Source organism: Coffea arabica, chromosome 2e (assembly GCF_036785885.1).
Source record: "Coffea arabica cultivar ET-39 chromosome 2e, Coffea Arabica ET-39 HiFi, whole genome shotgun sequence".
NCBI classification, from domain to species: domain Eukaryota; kingdom Viridiplantae; phylum Streptophyta; class Magnoliopsida; order Gentianales; family Rubiaceae; genus Coffea; species Coffea arabica.
Window position 1 is genome coordinate 7,673,047 of NC_092313.1, and position 14,302 is coordinate 7,687,348.

A 14,302-nucleotide genomic window follows, 5' to 3' on the forward strand; every position below is an offset into this window, starting at 1 on the left:
TAAATACCTTTTGTCAAAAGTTTTTAGACTTTCCTTTGGTGGACTTCTCCTTCTTTTGGTTTTTAAATTTTGATTTTCAATTGGTTGAGAGCTTAACAAATAAAAGAACGTACTTAAATAGTACTAAAATTCACGGTTCTATACCTTTTTTTTTTTTAAAAAAAAAGAACAAATTTATATTTTTCTTTGTTAAGATTGGCATATGCAAAATTAATTAAATAATTTCATATCCTCTTTACCTTTCTCACTCATGGACGATTTTAGGGGAAAAAAAATAATCCTTCTCCTTCCCTTCCTTTTCTTATATCAAAATTTTAGCGATCAGATAATTAGTTTATAATTTTTATTTGCCATCTTAAAGAATTTGCAATCATTTTGAGAATACAAGGACCAACTAGGTCACCGATGACCAAATTATAGGCAAAAAATGTAACTGCAGTTATTTAGTTTTGCATATAGTTTTTTGAAACTTGACTTTTAAGGATTTACTCAATATTGAATAGTACGCTAATCAAATCAAAGCTTGAAAAAAGATAATTATCTTTGTCAACTTATCAAACTCAAATAAATCCTACTTTTGTAGTTTGGTAATCAAGTTGCGCGAGTTTAGTTAGATCATATTTATGTAACATCCTATCTAAGATATTATCGGTAATTTTGTCAAAATAATATATCTAAACTAGAACAACATAATTTGGAGTCTCGTATTAGCTTGCCTTGCATGCAAATTTAAAGAAAAAAAAAAGTGACATTTTATATTTCAGTTTTTTTGTTTCATTTTTTTCATAGTTGAACGAAATTCCTGTCTTGTATCTTTTGGTAAAAATCCAATCAAATGGTCGTCATCCGTGTTTTTCTTACCTAAACTCCTTAACTTTCTTTTCCTTCTTTTGAACCATACCAAACATAATTAAACATGAATTGGTCTATAGTAAAGTCGCCTGTAATTTAAGTTTCACACTAATATGGGAAAAAAAAGTTACGGTGTTTCATGGCAATTGCACAATAATGGGGAAATGAAAGGCCTTGCCCCTTTGGCCTTTAGGAGTATGAAAAAAGAGCGGGCCCTCCTCCCGCATATGAATGAGTACACGACTGTCTCAGTGTGTATAAGGTGAGGAGAACCTAGACGCATTTAATCTCCCCATCCACGTCACCTCCTTTATTAATTTCTTAAAGGCCGAAAAAGGCTATACCAACTGTCCTTCTACCCCATGAGACTATCAACAATATCCAATAGAATGGCAAATACTACTGACAAGAAATTTAGAAAAGGCCGCCCCTCAAATATTTAAAAAAAAAAAAAAAAAATCTCCTTGTTTCTCACGTGCTTGTCAGCCGTCTTAGTCATCCCACCGGCCATTGCTCACCGTTAATCATGGAGGTGGAGCCCTCATCGTGTGGTGCAAAGCTGAAGGATGCAGTCACCCGCAGAAAGTCTTATGATGATGATGACGGCCTAATTTTCGTTCTTCATTCTTGAATCTTGATCATGAAGCAAAACTGAAGGTAACTCTAGCAGGCACTAGATGAACTGCCAAGCACCACGTAGCAACCAAGAAACATCAATGAATCTGCCTTCATCGGGCTTTCGATATCATGAGCTCTATATTGATTTTATTACAAATGAATCATTGATGTATTCATTAGTAGTGATTAAGACTAATTTAGTGCAGGAAGGTTCATTAGAATTTCCAAAAGACGATAGCGTGGATTCGATCGAAAAAGATTCGAACAAAAACACTCCTTGAGTTAATTAACTGGCTTCAATGCTAGCTGATAGTGCTAAATTCAGGTGGTGGCACTGACATATGTGATTGTTTGAGCATGGGCACATTAAGCTCTGGATAATGGATAGTATTTCTTCATTTGGCTTCAAAAGTGCTACAGTATTTTTTAAATAATACTGCCTTATCCTCCGGACATGTTTCGGTAGTATGTAATTAAAAAATTTTCCCCTCTCTCTCATTTAAGTGGCATCAAGACAGTGGACCAGTGCTGATTGATCTTTCTCAGCTCAGTTGCTATTGAATTAGTTCTAAATTTCTCGGTTGATCTCATGTATGTCAAATTGATACTACGTATTTATTTCGTGGAGTGCGTTTTAGTTCTTTACTTTGAACGTGTCTATTTGATTATTTAATATATAGTCAATTAAACATTGTAATGCGAAAAGAATATTAATTGTATTTTATCACTCACTCAAATCTCCATGTCATATATGTTCTCGCGTATCAAGAACATAAAGAGGGAGGTTAAAGATTCAAGTCATTGGCAAATCCTAAGCCCTGATTACACGTTAAGCAATGTGATTGGGAACTGTAATTTTTGCAAGCACTAGTTATTCTTTCGTGAATGCCAGATTACATGGCGTTAATCTCCCTGTTTAATGGTAAGTCCGCATGACACATAAGCATTATGAAGTGAGCACTACAACGTGGAAGACCATCATCATTTTCAAGAAAAATATATACTATATGAAAGATTTTATTTTACCAGCCACATCCTAGGAAAGGGCAAAGCAATTTGTGTCTGCCATTCAACTCGGCAGGTTTTAAATGGATTTGGTACTGATAAATGCGCAGTAAACAATAGGCCCCCCTGTGAAACGATGCCTGCCGGCACAGCATGCTTCTGAGAACAGCATGAGAAAATCTCTGAAAACTACAGTGGAGCAAAAGAACATGTATCATATAGAAGTATAAAGCTTTCCTATTTGGGGATTCTGCAAGCCAGGATTTTCTACTGCTTAAAGAAGAGCATTGAAAGAGAGAAAGTGCAGGTACAAAACTTCTTAAGGTACATAAATACGTGAAAAAGTATCAGTCACCAAAGATGAAGATGTTCATAACCATTAGCCTGTACATTATCATTGTCATACTTAACTAACTCGAGATGGCACAAAGAGTCTCTACCTTCCCGTCCTAAAAGAATCTGCCATACAGAAACATATATGCAAAGACAGCAGTTCTCAAATAGGTACTCTAATCTGGGTAGTTGCCATTTTCTGGAGACTGCTGCACACTCTGACCTGGATGACCGCTCCATTCCATCGACTGTGAAGGTGCTTGTGTGCTCCGAGGCTGCGGCTGAATCATAAATTGACTGCCACCAATATTTTGGTAAGAAGAATCAATTGGGGACCAGAAGCTTACACCGGAAAATGATGCCCCACCAATTGGTGACGGCGACTTACCAGCAGAAGTGTCACCTTTCAAACCACCAGTAATATCCTTCTTGGGGTCCATTACAAATGTCCCAACAATAATCTGTTCAATTAAGAAACTGGTAAGCAGCTGAATAAAGTACACTCCACTCCATATGCTGAAATGAAGGTAGACGCTGCCTCTGATGACAGGAAATAAGGGATCCATAATAATCATGCACCAAATAGAGGCGATGTGTAATAATCCCTTATTTCAAATTCTACATACTATTTTAGTTACTAAGTATACACATCTAAACATATCATTCTACGACACGAACATTTAGTACCTTTTACTACTAAAAGGAAAAGAACAATTCAGGAGAACAGAATTAATTATATTTGTCCACCTTTGCATATCATAAAGGAGAAATTGAGATCTAAATGAAATATCAAAGCAAAAAAAAATATTAAGGGGTTTATTATTTAGGACTTTTATTCCAGTGAAGCAGAAGAATGAAATTGGAGGCAAAAACAAGAATCTTTGTACTCATTTTGATTCCCTTAATAATCATCATCCTAACATATGATTGCACCCTGACCCCAGCATTCAAATGTATAAAGTCAGAGTAAGGACCGAAATGAGAGCTTGTGGTTTAAAATGATAATCCAGATGTTTATTAGGTGATATTTATGAGGAATACATTCATTGTCTGACCTACCCATGCTCTACCACAACTGGGATAGAAAATTCACACTTGCAGATCAATGTGTGAGGAAGTCATGCATGGCATCAGATGTTTGGTGGGTAGGCTTGGCTTTTTAGTTAGTTTGAATCCCAAAGGTGGATCCAAAAACTCTTATCATTCACTATTCGACATTTGACAAGAGGGAGGGAAAAAATGTTGGAGAGGAGAGGGACCGTTGAGATGGTATCCCAAGCAATTTCATAGGTCGTTCAGGCACCAGAGAAGGAAGAACCCCTGGTGCATAAATATTGAGTGAAGCTATGGGTAACCTTCACCTAACCATAGTGGGATCAATCCCCAGTAGCTTAGTGCTTGATTCTTAGTAAAGTTAAAACAACAAAGCAATGAAATGAAAAGGAGGTTAATTTGTGTATAACTTGCCCTAATTTCAACAGAAACTAGCCACTCAATTTGTAGATTTTCAGCTAAAATGATATATATTTTCCTCTAACTCAAAATGATATTAAACATTAGACATCCATATAATTTGTATAAAATCCAGAAAAAGTACAACAAGTGGAAGATATTAAGATTCCATCTGCGACAAATATCAAAAGAAAAGACTTGTCCTCAAAAGGGTAGCCAATAATGGGCCTTTACCAACCATCGGGTTCTTTCAACAAAAATTTGAAACTAAAAGATGATTGACAGCAATTAGAGCTTATGTGCAGTCAAGATAAGAATACCTGAATTGGCCCAGCAGCAGTAAGGGGTCCACCAACTCCACCTCCAATGATTTGACCATCAGTACTAGACAGACATACACTTAGTCCTCCAGTTCTTCCTCCAAGTTCAGTGCGTACATAAGATCCACAGAGGGAAAGGATGTCAAATCGCCCCTACATCAAAGCATGCCACAATAGAGTTAGATATATAAGGTAATTAAAATACAAAGAACCATAGAAACCTCTATCCAAAATGATCATCTTCTCCAGCTATAACAATTTCAAGTTAGCTATTTTCAAAACAAGTAGAAATAAGCTGAGTAAGCAATCAGAAGGGATACTCATGATGTTCTCCTGAAGTCTTTCCCTAGTTAAACGGTAGTTGCTGCTCATAACATAATTTAGTGGTATGCATTCACAAATCTCTACCTCATAAGTGATATTGCCTCCAGAAGTAGCCGGCTGACGTAGAGATGCATTAGATATAGAACCAGATGCTGAGAGAATGCATATTTCACGTTTGCTTTGTTGCATGAACAACATTATTTTCTGACCTACATCCTGTCAAATGCAACAATACACCACTGTGGAACTTCTGAACAAGTAAAACAGCTTGCAATCTTATGCATCTAAACAGCAATTCCAGGAAATAATTTTACAAAAATAAATGAGACAACCATCAAACACAAGATCAAGCAATTGAAAGAAATCAGCTAAATAAAATGGGAAGGAGAGGCTATGATATAAGGCTTCTTAAGAAACTCTTGCATAAAGATGCCTAATGTCAGTAGACACTGTTTCCGCTACAAGATAATAAGACAATTGCAAACATCTCAGCCAGCAGAAGATGAAACAGGCCCTAATTGAATAATTGAAATCAAGACGAGAGTCTCCAAGGTCAAGTTTACAAAAATCCCAAGGTTGATTAAATGTGGGCTGTCCCCTCTCAGGCTTGTGTCCTGCTTTCATCTTGTAAAAAGCTACACATGAACCCAAACATTGCAACCGTGACAGGGTAACTATGGTAAAAGCTGCAAGCAATAATTACAACAATATCTAAAGAAGCCTCCTTCAACCTTTTTTGTTTTCTCTTCGTTTATTTTTTCCCCTTTTGAGTTAGTACACTGGATATTTAGAGAAGATGGTGGGATAAGTGATCAACATTTTTTAGGGTTACTGGTGAATCATTTTTACCGGACTCAAATGTGTATATACACAAACCTGGCTCTTATTCAAAAGTTGTATATAGGAAGTTAATAAGGATGAGAGAAACATGTTTAATTAGTTTTCCTGTGAAAAAAATTCAGTTAGAACCTGAACAGATCTAGATCTGCAAGTTGAAGTTAATGGTAGCATGTATTTATTTTCTAAACTAAATGATAAATGCAATTGAGAAAGTGATTTTACTCTAATAAATGCAATTGAAATAGTCATTTTACGTTCATCCTGTGCAACAACTAACATTGTCTATCCAAATGGAGTTATCATACACCATAAATCCAGACACTAAATAGAAGATCACTCAATTACTAACCAGAAACTGGAAACAAAGAGAAACTTAACTTGCAAAGGATTATACTTTCTTCTTTAGGAAATGATAAAAGAATAATGAGGAACCGGTTTTACAGGTCTAAACAACACAAATCCAACAGGTATGTTGCACAATATATAAGCAGCAGAGAATAATATTATTTGTTTAAGTAGGTGACGGGAAGAGAAAACATACTTCTCCAGCAGCCACAGTTATGACATGAGGTATAAAAGATTGACCAGTACTACCTGCATCAACAGCAGGAAAGCAGGACAAGTGGGTAAGTGGTAATCAAGTTCTAATTAAATTAATTAAAAAATGAAGCTTAACCTACAATGGAGTAGCTATAAGCAAACAAAAGAAGCGGAGGAAACAAAATCACATTTAAACAGCTGATGATCAAAGAAGATAACCACATACATACCTATGTTACATGGACTTGGGTGCAGGTGTCAGATATGGGTGCGTGTCAAAGTGTCAGATTTGAATATTTGAAAATTGTAAGATTCGAGGATATGTGTCTAATTTTGGGTATGGCTGTGGATAAGATCTTTAGATATAAATCATTCTAAAATTTAAGCACAATGATGTATCAAGTGTATTTTAATAAAAAGTTCAATTAAATATCCAAAATTAGGTTGAAAAGAACCATAAGCTTGGTTAGAAAGGTTTAAGTATGAGAGGCTGGATTTATATTAAAAAGGGAAAACTTGTAAAGAAATTAAGTTGTTGAAAAAGATAATTAAAGCCAAAATACAGGGATTTAGTTGCAAAATAAATATCCTTGTCAAATCCTATCTTCCTCATCGCTCAATCAGCACTGCCGTCACCTCATTTACAAAGCATTCAAGCGAATCAAAACAGAGCACCTCTTCTCCAATTAACCAAGACGCTCTTACTCTTATGCGCCATCATTACCACAATTCCACACCCTCCAATGAAAGAGAGTTAGCAGCCCATACATATGAAGCAAAAATACAGCAGTTGTCGTGAGCTTTTTCCTTTTCAAATCTCTAGCAGCCTTCTCCTCCTTTTTTTCTCCTCCCCAGAGCCACCCTTCTTCCTCTTCCACTCTCTTCCCATCTCATGTGACTTCTTGTCCATCTCTCCTTCTCCTCCGCCATCAACATCACGTCTCCCACATCTCACAACAGTCAATGTATCCAAAAAAATTTTACCATATCAGGTACGGATTCTGTACGCATAACCGTGTCATATCGTGTCGACACGGGTGCACCTGGGGTGAATGACGAGTCCGGGTAACATAGGTACAAACCCTATGCAGCTAAAAGCAAAACGAGAGCTGAATACCACATCAAATTTGTGACGCTGATACCAGTTGTGTATGCCACCATGTGAATGTCTCTTGACAAGAGAAGCTAGAATGTAAGTGCTCAATATTCCTTTTATAGGAAGAAAACTAGGAGATCCTACCAATTTTTCAGATGAGTTTGAAAATATACAGTTTTCAGCTTATGTACAGAATTTCCTATGCACAATACACCAAATGAATTTATAGTAGTAATCAACTTCAAGCATCAAGTAATACAAGAAAATCAACAAAAATTATGTTTCCAAATTAGAACAAAAATTATTATATCAATTTTCTACTCAAATTAGAACAAAGATTATGTTTCCATACTTTCGGTGTCAATTGAACAGCAGCATTTAAGACTTCCTCCATAATATTTTAATTCCCACTGATACCTAGAGAAGCAGCTAAGAATAGACGGACTGGAAAATAAAAATAAGTGTGAGATTACTGCATCTTTTGAGGAAGAGATAATGCCGGCTATCAGAATCCCAAACCCCTCTTTCACCTCGCACTTAGATAAAAGGATTACTACATCCAACACCCAATCTGCACAAAGCCACCAGTTATGGGGCCATTGTAGAAACCCATATAAAGACTTTCAAGCATCCTGCACCCTTTGTTCTGCATCTTTTTAAATCTAAAACTGAGGGAATAACAATGCACTGCATAATCTACAGAAACATATTTTATCAACCTACAATTGATTAGGTTGCATAAGATATGTAGAGTCCCACTCCTAAGCTCTTTATCACGCATGGATCATTCCAATAAACACTCAGTGATCTGCCAAACACATGTGACCATTGACCATTGCATAAATTTGCTTTCACTCAGGTCCTCTAACAGTCCTTACTATACCCACAAGCAAAATTCATGTATACCAACTCATGGGGTTCAAAGCCTTAAAAAAAATGAAAATAGACACTACAATAGTCGATAAAGCATTTTGATACAGGTAGTTACAGCATGTCCCAGCCCAACATTCCAAGTTTATCATAAATTAGCTATGGGAAGTAATGGAGAGAGAGAGAGAGAGAAGGGGGGGGGGGGGAGGGAAGGTGGACAAGTCTTGCAGCCACTGCAACATAGAATACTACCATATACTACCAACGGGTCCTACAAGCAAAATACAAATTAAATACCAGCCAAAAAACACTATAGTTTTCTATTACTTCTAGAATTTAGAAAACTAGACATATGAGACAGCCTGCTTGATTTCTACAGTTCATATATCAAACAGCAGTAAGGCACGAGTTTTGAACAAATAATCCACCAATAAGTGAAGGGTTTCTTCGTCCACAAAGTTCCAATGCAATTCCAAAACAAGCACCGAAAGGACAAATTAAAGGGCCTCGTTAATTTCCCCAAAATTCATCTATAAAATGCAGTAAAGGTATAAATAATATAAACCGAAAAAAAATCACATAAATAAAGGGTTCCTTCCCCTTTTGTCTTTTTCTTTTTTTTCTTTTTTTTTTTTGTCTTTAGGAGATTATTACCAGAAGCGGCTAACTGGTACTTCTTAGAAGAAGCCGAAGAAGTAGACCCGCCACCGCCACCGCCAAAACCCAAGTCCTTTTTCTTCGGCGGAGAAATTGAAGCCGCAGTAGAAGCCGAAGAGAGCCGCTTAGCAGCCGCGGCTTCACCAGGGGTCCCATACTTTCTAGGCCTTCCTCTCTTCCTCTTCCCAGAATCCAATCCGGCACCACCAGACGTCACCACGGAGGGGACAGTCCCATAAACCAACGGCGAAGAAGTTGTAGTGGTGGTGCTGGCAGCGGGATTAGAGGTATTCGGCAGAATTCCATTGGTGGGAGAGGTGTTTGATCCCACGGCGGTGGTAGGGGCGGTGGGGTTGAGAGGTGAAGGTGGTGGTGGCTGTTGAGGGTGGTGAAAGTAAGAGCTCAGTCCACTACTTTCATTAGGGTCCATGATAGTGCGTGTAGTGTGTGAGATTTTGGATTTGGGAAATTTTTTATTTTCTTTTCTTTTTTCCTGATGATTTTTGAGGTATTTGTTTTATTTTAGGGCTTTATTGTTTTCGGGAAATTTGTGCCTTTTGAATCGTTGATTGTGGGGTTGGTGGTTTTTCTCAGCCGTTGGATGCTGAGGAAGTTATTTGACTTTATCCGGAGACCTTTTTAGGTATTGGAATTGGGATTTGATATGTCTACTGTAGATTTGCCTGATGATGGGGATATGTATGGATTTAATGTGGATAAACATGTTTAAATCTTTTTCTTTTTCTTATATATTTTAAGCTAAAGTTTGAGACCTTAGTTACTTTGGGGAACAAGAAGACAAAGAATTCGAAATTTACATGAATGAAGATTTTTTTTCCCCCTCAAAAGTAATACTATTAGGTATTTCATTATATTCAAATTGATAAACTATATTATATATATACCTTACACGTAAGAACTTTGATTATCCATGTGTCAAGTGACCAACCAACTTTGAAATTGTTTGTTTATTTGGAAGAAAATATTTTGAGGATGAAAGCGACAGAAACCTTCAATAGTTAGGGATTAATTTTTTAATAACGTTTTCTAAATTTATTCAAATGATAGATAAGATGTTTAATTAAAAACATATAGAATTGAAAAGTCGAGACGAGTCCAGTTGATTCCTTTCTAAATTTTCATAAGATTACAAAATCACTCAACTTTGAGAGCGATTTTAAAAATCTTTATTCACATTAGAAAAAGCAAGCAGTAATTTCTGCGGACGAGATAACTATTACCCCCTTAATTTAACAAAAATTACCACAATTGAACTGTCAAATTCCACGAATTATCAAAGTTAACTAAGCTTCCTTTCATTCACTAACAGTTATTTATTCATTTGTTTGTCCAGATGGAGACTCCAAAAGTAACTTCAAATTGCTCAAAGGAAAAAATGGCATCAGTCTTGCTTAGACTGATACAAGGAATAAAGTCATGTGAATTAGTAGTAGATGGCAATCATAAGGATCCAACATGGACAGGATACACAATTTCAAGTGGTATTTGTAAAAGCCACAGTGGTCCATCTGTATTGGAATTCGTCATTACGCGAGGCTTATTATAAACGTTATTAGCCAGCCTCGAATCTATTTCAGACACGTCAAGTTTTCTCGAGTGCCAATTGATTGTCTTCAAATTCTCAATCAAAGCCTTTTTTTTTTTTAACTGCAATGATATTTTGATAACCTAATCTATATTAATCTAGAGGGAGGAGAGTATGTATTAGGAACTAGTAGATATAAGAATCTGACTAAATCAAAAGGTGTTCTGACACCTCCTTTAATCTTCCAAAACTTGTCAGCACCCTTTATGTTTGTCGTTAGCACGATAATCCTCCCCTAATCATTGCTAAGATACTTTAATTCTTACGTTACCCCAAAGGTGAGAGTAACTGTACTGTTGATAATGGTTTGGGTAGTTGAAGGCTCGTCATCTTCCAGGGACTATCATGGCCATTGAGTACGAAGTGTAGGTCAATAGAATGAAACGCAACACCACAGAAGCCATGAGCTGATGGTTTCAACTCAGCAAAAGTGGTTCAGTGGAGGGACATAGTGGCCTCTGATAGTGACTATTGAACTCTGAGGGAAGACGCTTCTTGTCGTGAAATTTTTTGGAGCATAATACAGGGTTCAAGAATCGGAAGAAGGACTGATCTCCTCAGGAGTGCAGTGCTGGAGAAGTGGTATAGACAAAATTGATGGACCGAGTCAAGGTGATACATGTCAGCAGCTTTGCCTGCCATATTTCCAGTTAGCAGACAAACCGACTCAGCAGTGATCTCTCACAGATCACAGTAGTTAAGAGATGAATAAAATAGAACTAAGAAACCGGCATACGCATCACACTGTTTTACGAAATAGATCCATTACAGATACATGTACACTCCTCACAAACTGGATTAAATTTTGTTGTGCTTTCTCAAGTATCCTCTTTTGAAACTCCCTCCTCAATCATCTGTTTGGAAGTGCCCTCTGCATGTGAGTTCTTCAATTCTTCCAGCTGCCAAGCATGGATAAACAAGCAAGATATCAATTCAAATTCGTTCTGATCCATTAGAGAGACATGTGCATAGCCATGATTCCATGAAACAGCCAAATGTATGACCTCAGGAGGATTCCTCTAACAATCTACGACTAGAAAGGTACGTTGGCATCCTAATTGCAGAGTAGATGCGTATATGCCAGCCAGGAAACTTAACATTGATAGAAATCTTAATAGTAAATGAGAAATCTGCGTAATCCACCTGCTCTTACGGACAGATGCAGAAGTTAAGGTGATATATGCATTTATTTGGTTGAGATTACCTCTTTTCGAAAATGAGCACACCTCATAAGAGATTATATAATAAGAAACTGCACAAAGAGAGATATGAGTTGACCGAGAGTGATAATTCAAGGTTCTCAAGAACATTTGGTCCATGAATTGGCATGAATGTATTCTATTTGTCAATCAAGGTTCCTGATTCCCAGTCTTAATGGAAAGAGAATAACTGGGGTTGGCGGACAGTAAGAAGCAGACCGCATAAACAACTAAAGCAGAAAAAGAAGTAAGTCAATACCTCCCTACATTTATCTTGGTGTGCTGCCGAAAGCTCATTAAATCTTATCTGCAAATCAGATATTTCAGCTCGTAGCTTTTCATACTCGGCCACAGTTGGACCACCTAATTTCTGTTGGATGAACCTGCCAAAGGGAAGCCAATCTGAACATGAACATAATTGAAAGGAACGGTATTTTGTCAATGAGGAGATGGAAGCATGGTAGGCATGTCCAGTAATAATTGAACACGACAACTCATATGATTGATGCAGCTGAAGATGCAGCTCCAGTTCGGTATACAGAAGTTTGGTAGATGGACCATCAACAGAGCCATAAACAATCACGTCAATACTTTCGCTGATTGCTAGTTATTGCAAATCAAGTAATTTAGTATATAAGCTCTTTTTACAGTCATATAGGGAAACAGTTACTCAAAGTCAAGCAAACAATTGCAATACAGGGCGAGTTTGATCACACTTACTCCATCGCTGAGGAAGGTTTATCACTCTGTTCATATAGCGCGACAAGAACTACAATGTGCCAGAGAAATACAAAAATACTTAGTCAGAGAATTGGGGAATGGAATTATTAGTTTTACTACTGCACACTGGAGGAAATCAGAAGTAGCCCAAAACCTTTGGTCAGAGCATCAAGAACTCCACTGGAATCCAAATACTTCCTGAAAGCTTCCTTCTTTGCTTCCTTTTCCTACCGAAAGCACACAAATTTTAGTTACATGGGGGAGAGTCGCTAGCTTGCAATCTCTAACCAGCCTAAGCACAAAAGATCCAGTATATATTTCCATACAATCTCCTAATAAATGACAACACAGACAGCTTGGGAACTCCATATGCTTCACAGCTGAGAAGAGGCCACACAGATTCAATCTTTTCAAGTAATAATCATTTATTCATTTCCTTCCAATTACTCAATTAGGACTAACCCATAAACCATGAGGCCCATGATTGTTACCATTTCCTTTTGAACCACTTATTCCAAGATTCAACGAGTTAACAAGAGCAACTTGGATGCAACGGAGTTCCTCAAGTCACATATACCACACAGTCACTCATAACTAAGCAAATTGATGGCAATGTACATTCCACGGTTAACGCATTTCTTCTTGTGTGTCCCAAAATTCCGAAAACTTAAGCATAACAAATCAGGTTTTGAAAAAAAGTTGCCATATAATTCTCCATAATTAATGTCTATCTACATCCCAAGCTTATCTGAATTTTGTTACCTGCATTGATCCAACTCTAACCCAGTAGATACCCATATGATAAAACCCAAACTATTGAGCTAGCAATTTGTGGCTCTTTTCCTTCTTTTATATTAGCATAATAAACTACGGATATGAAAACAATGCAGTGTGAAATATTCTTCATATCTAAAAAGGGTCTCTTGAGATGTCAAGAAACTGAGTAAGAGATCAGCAAGTAAAGCGCGTCTGAAGTAAGTAGGCGATTCCGGAAACAGACCAAAAAATTTTGAGATTTGGGAAGGCTGTCACTGTCTTACCATTTCCGATTATAAAGCTTGCTTCTTCTTTAGTGCATTAGTGACTTCAGCCAGTACCAATGCCGTAATTGGATCTTGGTTGGATCTTCCTGCTCGATTCGCAGAGTTGCCTGCAATCCACTCCACTCCACCTCCTGATTATGCCCCCCGTGATTGTCCTTTGTTCACAAATCATAAAGTACCCGGTTACTCTTATGCTTCATGCTTTCCTTTCGTCCTTTCAGTTTTAATGGTTAGCACGAGACATCCACGTGGTTATTTGACGCCTCCGGCTTAGGCCTTTTTCAACTTTCAACTTTGGAGAATGTTTGGATTTGCACTGTTATTTTACGGAATTTTTGTAAAAATATGCTACAATAAATAATTTAATATATATAAAATAAAAAAATAATTAAAAAATATGATCATATAAAAAAAAATTTCTTTAAAAATTTCAGTCCAAACCAGTGTGCACGTGAATTGAATTCTCACCATTTTGTACTAGAATATGGGAGGACAGTTGACTACCTAGCAGTCACAATGGCAAACTACCAACAAGGAAGCCTCACAACCGCAACCTCCAGAAAGTGGAAGAATTGATCATTAACTGCAGGCGGAATAAACCACTAGTTTTTAGAAGCTTCAACATCAAGGATGCCTCAAAAATTTTGAAAATCTCAATCAGTCTAGCAGGGAGAGAAGATGGCAGTTTCTGGACATTAAGCAGGCCAGCAATGGTCAGTACTCTGTGAAATCATTTTACAAAGCTCTGAGTAGGGAAGAAGGAGCGAATCAAGAGAGACACAATGAAAGGGATGAGCCAAACTCAACTGGCCAAAATAAAAAGGAGC

At 37.1% G+C, this 14,302-nt stretch overlaps 2 protein-coding genes across 4 annotated transcripts; both read right to left on the reverse strand.

Annotated features, from left to right (window-relative positions):
- Nucleotides 1–2,777: 2,777 nt before the first annotated feature.
- LOC140036603 (AT-hook motif nuclear-localized protein 14-like) lies at nucleotides 2,778–9,466 on the reverse strand. Of its 3 annotated transcripts, XM_072078600.1 has the most exons (6): nucleotides 8,905–9,428; nucleotides 6,286–6,338; nucleotides 4,989–5,120; nucleotides 4,581–4,733; nucleotides 3,197–3,269; nucleotides 2,778–3,105 (listed from the first exon to the last, which is right to left on the reverse strand). In XM_072078600.1, exons 1-6 carry the CDS (start codon nucleotides 9,335–9,337, stop codon nucleotides 3,095–3,097), a joined length of 855 nt encoding a protein of 284 aa, XP_071934701.1. In that variant the 5' UTR covers nucleotides 9,338–9,428; the 3' UTR covers nucleotides 2,778–3,094. The 3 variants fall into 3 exon arrangements, with proteins under 3 accessions (XP_071934701.1, XP_071934699.1, XP_071934700.1); XM_072078598.1 differs by having other exon boundaries at nucleotides 2,778–3,269; nucleotides 8,905–9,438; XM_072078599.1 differs by lacking the exon at nucleotides 4,989–5,120 and having other exon boundaries at nucleotides 2,778–3,269; nucleotides 8,905–9,466.
- Nucleotides 9,467–11,049: 1,583 nt separating this feature from the next.
- LOC140036604 (uncharacterized) lies at nucleotides 11,050–13,706 on the reverse strand. The gene is made up of 5 exons (XM_072078603.1): nucleotides 13,473–13,706; nucleotides 12,587–12,659; nucleotides 12,433–12,481; nucleotides 11,972–12,095; nucleotides 11,050–11,412 (listed from the first exon to the last, which is right to left on the reverse strand). Exons 1-5 carry the CDS (start codon nucleotides 13,473–13,475, stop codon nucleotides 11,332–11,334), a joined length of 330 nt encoding a protein of 109 aa, XP_071934704.1. The 5' UTR covers nucleotides 13,476–13,706; the 3' UTR covers nucleotides 11,050–11,331.
- Between the last annotated feature and the right edge of the window lie 596 nt (nucleotides 13,707–14,302).